At 49.4% G+C, this 7,205-nt stretch overlaps 2 protein-coding genes across 2 annotated transcripts; both read left to right on the top strand.

The window, feature by feature from the left end:
- The first annotated feature begins 2,454 nt into the window (after positions 1–2,454).
- LOC104545628 (feather beta keratin) lies at positions 2,455–2,760 on the top strand. Its single transcript, XM_010190815.1, has one exon. The coding sequence runs from the start codon at positions 2,455–2,457 to the stop codon at positions 2,758–2,760; it is 306 nt and encodes a 101-aa protein (XP_010189117.1).
- A 2,754-nt stretch (positions 2,761–5,514) lies between these two features.
- Positions 5,515–5,820, top strand: LOC104545627 (feather beta keratin-like). Its single transcript, XM_010190814.1, has one exon. It carries the CDS (start codon positions 5,515–5,517, stop codon positions 5,818–5,820), a length of 306 nt encoding a protein of 101 aa, XP_010189116.1.
- Positions 5,821–7,205: the final 1,385 nt, after the last annotated feature.

Genomic DNA, 7,205 nt, shown 5'->3' with positions numbered 1-7,205 from the left:
TGCTTTCTTCTGCACATCACGAGTCATTGTTGTCTCCTGCTGTCTTGTGCCATGGAGTCATCCTGAAGGAAGTTGAGAGGAGCCTTGCTCATCTCCGTCTCCCTATGTGTGTTGAAGGAAGAGTGTGTCCCACTGCTGTGAAGGGTTGTCTGAGTGCCAGCTGTCCTTGTAGCAGCCTGGGCACCACCATGCATTGCTTCGTTTCTCACTTTTGACTCATTAAAGTTTATTCTGCATTGTATCTTGAGTCTTCTCGAGTTCCTTCCCTTCTGAGGTGCCCAGGCAAGCTGTCCAGTGGAAAATGGGATGATAGGATGGGTTTATCTATCTCTTGCCTTTAAACGCTGAGTAGTCTCAAGGGCCATGGTTATTGGAAGAGGCATGGGGCTTTGCAGGTTAGAGTGGCCAGGAGCTCCCCCGAGAGACATGTGAGCAACAAGCAAGATTGGATACTGGCTTCTGGTCACTAGGGCAACCCACTGACCTCCTGGAAGACATTTCTGTGTGGGCTGACACCCACCTGACCAAGACCCTGATCCCACACTGCCACTTGCAATGTGTCCTTGCCTTTCTCACCTCCTATCCCTGGATATTGTTGGGAGTCCCAGAGGAGTTAAAGAAACAGGAGACAGCCAGGGCAACAGTGTAAGGGATATGTGAGCCCTCTGCTAGACTGTGGGATGAAGTAGAAGTGGGTGGGTATAATATGTAGGGGAAAGAACCGGACACACAGAGATCATCCTCTCTCATCTGAAAATGATGGGCAGTGTTGGTGACATGCCCTGGAAACTCTGTAGAGGGCAAGAAGGATGCAGAAAAAGCATCTTTGTCCACATTGGAGCAGTCTTGTGGTCAAAAGCATTAGTTGCTGTGGAGTCTTTCTATGTGTGTCACTGTGTCCTGAAGGGACGTGAGTCTGCAATAGACGGGCAGCAAATCCTCCAGAAACCCCACTCAGCTGCTGTGCAGACAGAGCCCAGATCCGTCCCAAACAATGACTGTTTGTACCTCATACAATGCCTCAAGCTATAGAGGGTAAAGAAGTGGTATGCCTCCAGCTCTGTCCTCAGTCCCTTCTTCCCATGCACTTGTCCTCCACAGGCAATACTTTGGTCCTCCTTGGCTATACTTCAGGTACAGCAGGAGGTACCTCTTGTGCTGTGCTCCTCCGACTGTCCTGGCAAAGACTCGTTGACCCTGCTTGCTGCTGAGCAGTGTTGGGTGTCCTGTGCAAATCCTGCCAAGTGTTAGGTTTTGCCTGAGGTGCCATCAATGTGGATGGCCAAAGCAAATATTGTGGCAAAGTCATGGGCAGGAAGACAGCTGTGTATTCATTGTTAAGCATGTGCCTTGGTCACAGAGGTTCCTCCAACTTTGCCTAAGGTCTCCAACAAACAATGCTGGGAGAGAAATAGCCTTTTTTCATCACCACTGGCAGACTACTGCTTAAGGTTGGTGGGGATGAAGGAGAGAAGAAAACTGGTAAACCAAGATATAGAATCACAGAACACTTAAGGATGCAGAAAACATCTACTGAGAGCAAAGCTCAGTCTCGGAGAGTCTGAAAGCCAAGAGCAAAGATGCCCTGCCTAGAAAGGTGATGACTCATAGAGTGTGAGTGAGCACAGATGAGAGAGAGGGACTGATGGTGCTGACCCTTGCATGTGAATGTCCAGGTTGAGCCCTTGGGGTTGTGAGGAGACGTGCCCTGTGCATCAGGAAACATTTTAGAGGGAGGCCTTGAGGGAAAGGGAATGTCATCACCTGGTGAGGTGGGACACTCCTCACCACTGACTGCACCATTGGCCTATGCTGACGTGTCGTTCCCCTGGAAACATTTTGGCCTCTAATACCATCACTTGAAATGAGTCTGCATGGCTGAATGGGCATGTCATGAGCAGGGAAATGAAAAGGCAGAGTTGCAGGAAACATAAGCAGCGTCCTAATTTCTTTAATCGGACATTTTGCATGGAAGATGAGCGTGTTGGTAAATATACTGTGTGCGTAAAGGGTGCCTCTGGGCGTGGGGCTGTCTGGACCAGTATAAAAGCCAGTCCCAGTGCAGGCTCCCTCATCCACTTCTCTTGCCTTCTCCTCCTTGCTGAACAAGGTGAGCTGCAGAAGCCTTTGCCTCACTCTTCTCTTTCTGTGGTCTCTTTGCCTTTTTTGGGCTCAACTGTGTCTTTTCTTTGCTGAGAGCCTCACTCCTTGATCCTGTTCCCAGCAGATCTGTGCTCCTAGCCACTCTTGGGGGAGGGGGGAGGAATTTCTGGGCTGTCTTTACAGGGAAACCATGGGGATGGGACTCCTAATTCTCTCTCCCCATGTAGCCCGTTCCATTTCCCCAGCCTGTGCCTTTGCTCTTACTGAGCAGGCTGTAAGGCTGTGCCTCTCACTCTTTGCTGCCTGTGCTTTCCCTGCCCTCTCTCCCAGGTACACCTTCATCCCACAGCCATGTCCTGCTACGACCTGTGCCGTCCCTGTGGCCCAACCCCGCTGGCCAACAGCTGCAACGAGCCCTGTGTCAGGCAGTGCCAGGACTCCCGCGTGGTCATCCAGCCCTCTCCCGTGGTGGTCACCCTGCCCGGACCCATCCTCAGCTCCTTCCCCCAGAACACCGCCGTTGGATCCACCACCTCTGCTGCTGTTGGCAGCATCCTGAGTGAGGATGGAGTGCCCATCAACTCCGGTGGCTTTAGCCTGTCTGGCATCTCTGGGCTTGGTGGCCGCTACTGCGGCAGGAGGTGCCCGCCCTGCTAAGCTGGGCTGGATGTCCAGTGAGTGATTGACCAGGAAGCCCAAAGCCAAGGACTGGACTGAGGACAGAGTGATGTCTTCTGCTTCTCCTGCTTTCTTCTGCACATCACGAGTCATTGTTGTCTCCTTCTCTCCTGTGCCATGGGGTCATCCTGAAGCAAGTTGAGAGGACCCTTTCTCATCACCGTGTCCTCACTTGTGCCTGAGGAAGACGGTATCCCACTGCTGTGACGAGGTGCCTGTCTGCCAGGTGCCCTTGTAGCGGCCTGGGCCAGGTCCCTTCCACCATGCACTGCTTTGTTTCTCACTATTGACTCATTAAAGTTTATTCTGCATTGCATCTTGAGTTTTCTCGTGTTCCTTCCCTCATGGGATGCCCAGGCAAACTGTCCAAGGTAAAAGGAGATGCTTTACAGGAGGAAGGCATGGCTCAAAGGATGTAGTTCACCTGTGCTTTTTTGGGGGATTTGGGATATTTGAGTCCCATAGAAATAGTCACCTGGGTGTTTACTCTTCTTTACATGGGATACAGCCTTCTGAAAGTCATCCATATCCCTTTGTCCTAAACACCAGACTTATGCCTCTCACCAAACCCTGTGATGATTTCCATTGCTCCAATGGTTTGTGGTGTGTGACAAATACTCAAGGATTCCTATCCCTTCACTTCTGCCTGCAGACCATCCCTCTGATCCCCTCAGGCCCCTTTCTGAAGTATTTGGCACTGTTGGCAGAGATGCACAGTCATTGCTTGGTAGTTTGCATGACCTGTAGCCCACAACACCAAATTGAGGGCATTTAGCACTTCCTTCTCTGGCCCTTGCACACCAGAGGAGGGAAGGAAAGAACCCTCCAGGTGACAGCCATTGTGTCTTCCTGCCCTTCTGCCCTCAACAGCAAGACCATCATCATCAGGGAGGGAAGTGACTTTGCTTGTGTGTGTACCTGGCATGTAGTTGGTGTGGTAAAGTCCACCGGGATGTGGTAGTTGCTCCTGCCACAGAGGATGCAGGAGAGGACAAGCTGCCTCTCTCGTCCTCCACATGCTCTTATCCTCCACAGTTGATGGTTTGCCCTGTGCCCCCCAGTCGTGCTTCAGGTATAGCGAGGAGCATCTCCTGTGCTGTCCCATACTCTGTGGATGTTCCTACATTGCTCTTCCCCAGAGCTAAAGCTCTGTCTTCACTTAAAGGGAGCTGCCGTCGGCAACCCCCCTGTGCCCTGCTGTGCAGGAAGGCCCTCAGGAAATGAACTCTCCATCAACATCCGTGAGCCATGCTGAGCTGACAGCAGAAGTGAGTTGGGGTGGGAAGATCAGAGCAGGGAGGGCAGACAGCATCTGCAGCATGTGATTAGAGAGGGCAGGGAGCAGTAGGGCATGGGAGCCTTTGAGCAGACCCTTGTCATAGGCACTGCCTGTGGGAGTATCAAGGTCTGATAGGAGGCTCCACCTGTGGATTTTCTGGGGCAGGGATGTGACTGAAAGGAACCTTAGAAGAAAAGGTGGATTTTGCACATATAAAATTAGATTAAGCTTCATTTCCTGAAGGAAGAATTCCTTCTCCCCTATTGTCATGATAGGTGGAGGTGGTGTCCTGTGTCCCAGGTGCATAGCTCATCTTCTTGCACATCTGTGGCCCGAGCGCAGTAACAACAGGCCAAACAACCCAATGAGCCTCACCTGAGCCTCACCTCTCACTCCTCCCTCTTCCCTTTGACCCAGGGCTCTATTTAAGCTCTGTCCCGAGGCTTTAGCTGTTTCATGAGCTTGGTGGTTGGCGCAGAAGTCCCCTGTTCTTTTCCATATTTGCTTAAATGCTGATGATGAGCCCCCTTGATCTGGACCCTGAGTTGCTCACTGATTTCCCAGCCTCTCCTTGGCTCTGTCTGGTCATTAAGGCCCTGGTCACCAATCAGTGGGCTCTGCTGACGCTGGTTTCCATCACTGGATTGGCTTCCCAAATGTGGAGTGACTGCCCTGCTTGATGTCAGTCCTGCTTCATCACCATGAGCCTGGTGGCTGTGTTGGACTCTGGGCTGCACCTGTCTACTGTCTGCATTTTTGATGCTCAGGCACTGTGCAATGGGGTTATTTTTCTTTAACTTCTGTGTCATTCCCCCCGGAAATATTTTGGCCTCTAATACCATCACTTGAAAGGAGTCTGTGAGGCTGAATGGGTGTGTTATGTATAGAGAAATGAAAAGGCAGTGTTGCAGGGAACATAAGCACTGTCCCCATTTCTTTAATTGGATATTTTGCATGGAAGATGAGCGTGTTGGTAAACACATTACATGCACAAAGGGTGCCTCTGGGCCTGAGGCGGTCTGGACCTATATAAAAGCCAGTCCCAGTGCAGGCTCCCTCATCCACTTCTCTTGCCTTCTCCTCGGTGAACAAGGTGAGCTGCAGCTGCCTTTGCCTCACTCTTCTCTTTCTCTCATTCTCTTTTTCTTTTGCCCTTGACTGGTTTTTTGCCTTGGTGTATCTTTTGCTGAGAGCCTTGCTCCTTGATCCTGCTCCCAGCGTCTCTGTGCTCCTTATTCTCCACTGGGGGAGGTGGGAGAAAATCTTGGACTTCTTTGTAGGTTCCTCCTTGGGGACTGCAGCTCTTCAGTCTCTCTTCCTCCCTAGTCAAGTTGTCCATGCTCTCCAGCCTATGCTCTTTCTCTTGCTGAGCAGGCTGTCAGGCTGTGCCTCTCACTCTTTGCTGCCTGTGCTTTCCCTGCCCTCTCTCCCAGGTACACCTTCATCCCACAGCCATGTCCTGCTACGACCTGTGCCGTCCCTGTGGCCCAACCCCACTGGCCAACAGCTGCAACGAGCCCTGTGTCAGGCAGTGCCAGGACTCCCGCGTGGTCATCCAGCCCTCTCCCGTGGTGGTCACCCTGCCCGGACCCATCCTCAGCTCCTTCCCCCAGAACACCGCCGTTGGATCCACCACCTCCGCTGCTGTTGGCAGCATCCTGAGTGAGGATGGAGTGCCCATCAACTCTGGTGGCTTTAGCCTGTCTGGCATCTCTGGGCTTGGTGGCCGCTACTGCGGCAGGAGGTGCCTGCCCTGGTAAGCTGGGCTGGATGTCCAGTGAGTGATGGACCAGGAAGCCCAAAGCCAAGGACTGGACTGAGGACAGAGCTGCTGGTCATGGTTTCCAGATGGGTTGAGCAGCCTTGTGCCCTCATTTAAAGGAGGGAGGGAGGGAATAAGACGCTGTCTGGAGACGCGGCCAAATGATGTCTTCTTGTTGAAATTCCTTCTTTTGATGTCTTTCTTTGTATTTGTGATTTTGAATTTCACTTTGTCTTAGTATAATTCTGTACTTTTAAATGATCATTGGACAGGTTTTATTCAGAAATTAAGGAAAATTGGAGTCTTGCTTGCTGTCTTTCAGTTGGAATGGTTTAAATGGCGTCTTTCCCTTATATAAATACCTGTATTGCCTTTGTTTTGCAGAATGCTACTTGACTTTTTAGCATTAAACTGATGTTGCATCTGATTTTGAGTTTCAGTGTGGTTTCCTTCTCCTTTTCACATCCCCTTGGGGTGGAATGTGTCATTATATGGAAAACCCATGCAGAATACTTTCCCAGTAGAAAATGCGAATTGAACAGGCACCACAGTCAATATGATAAAAATGAATTCTACTTTGATTTCTACTTTTTTTACACTCTTATGAAGCACTGAACAAGTTCACATATATATTTGTCTTGTTATCTTCTTCCAATATTTTTTCCACCATTGTGTGTAAAAGTAAAATTGTGATATTTCAGGTTGGGGGCTTTCTAAATTTATCATGTTTTTGGCATCTTTGGAACTCTGAGTATTTAAAAGTGCGTATTAAGATTCTTTGGAAGCAGTTTTGGGGTTTGTATTTTTGGTTAGCTTGAACACTACTAGACTGAGTCTTTAAACCTGTCACACTTGGAGCGAGCTTGACTCAAGGCTTCAAAGGTGAAGTGAGTGTTCAAATCTCATTGGAGTAATAAGACTCTTTATACGATTGTTTCACTAATAAATGTTTATGATGGGCTTAGATGCCCTCTCTTTCAAGCCTCATACAAATTCTGATAGATCTTATTCCTTAGTTAATCAACACAAGAACTCTCATAATATAGGGGAAAAATTACTGGTGAAGAACTCTACAAATGGTCATAGGTATTTCCCTTCAGAACCATTTAGCTTTAATGCTGTTACTAGGAATTTTCTCCAAGACATTAAAACTCAGCACACTGTGCAACTAAGAGACAGCAAAGAATAATAAAGTATACCCTTGCCTGTAGGTTCATAAGCTTTGAGACATTTATCCAAGTTTTTAATTGCATAAACTCCTTTGCTCTCCCACTGGAGCTACGTGGGGTCTGGCAGGGCATAGCCCAGGAAAGCAAGAAGAATGAGGGTTGTGTAATTTCTGATGACTCTCTATGTCATGCAGGGTTTTCTTCTTTAGAGCCC

Source organism: Mesitornis unicolor, unplaced genomic scaffold, assembly GCF_000695765.1.
Source record: "Mesitornis unicolor isolate BGI_N332 unplaced genomic scaffold, ASM69576v1 scaffold6408, whole genome shotgun sequence".
Lineage (NCBI taxonomy): Eukaryota > Metazoa > Chordata > Aves > Mesitornithiformes > Mesitornithidae > Mesitornis > Mesitornis unicolor.
The sequence above is the reverse complement of the archived record's forward strand: the minus strand, read 5'-3'. Positions and strand labels throughout refer to the sequence as shown.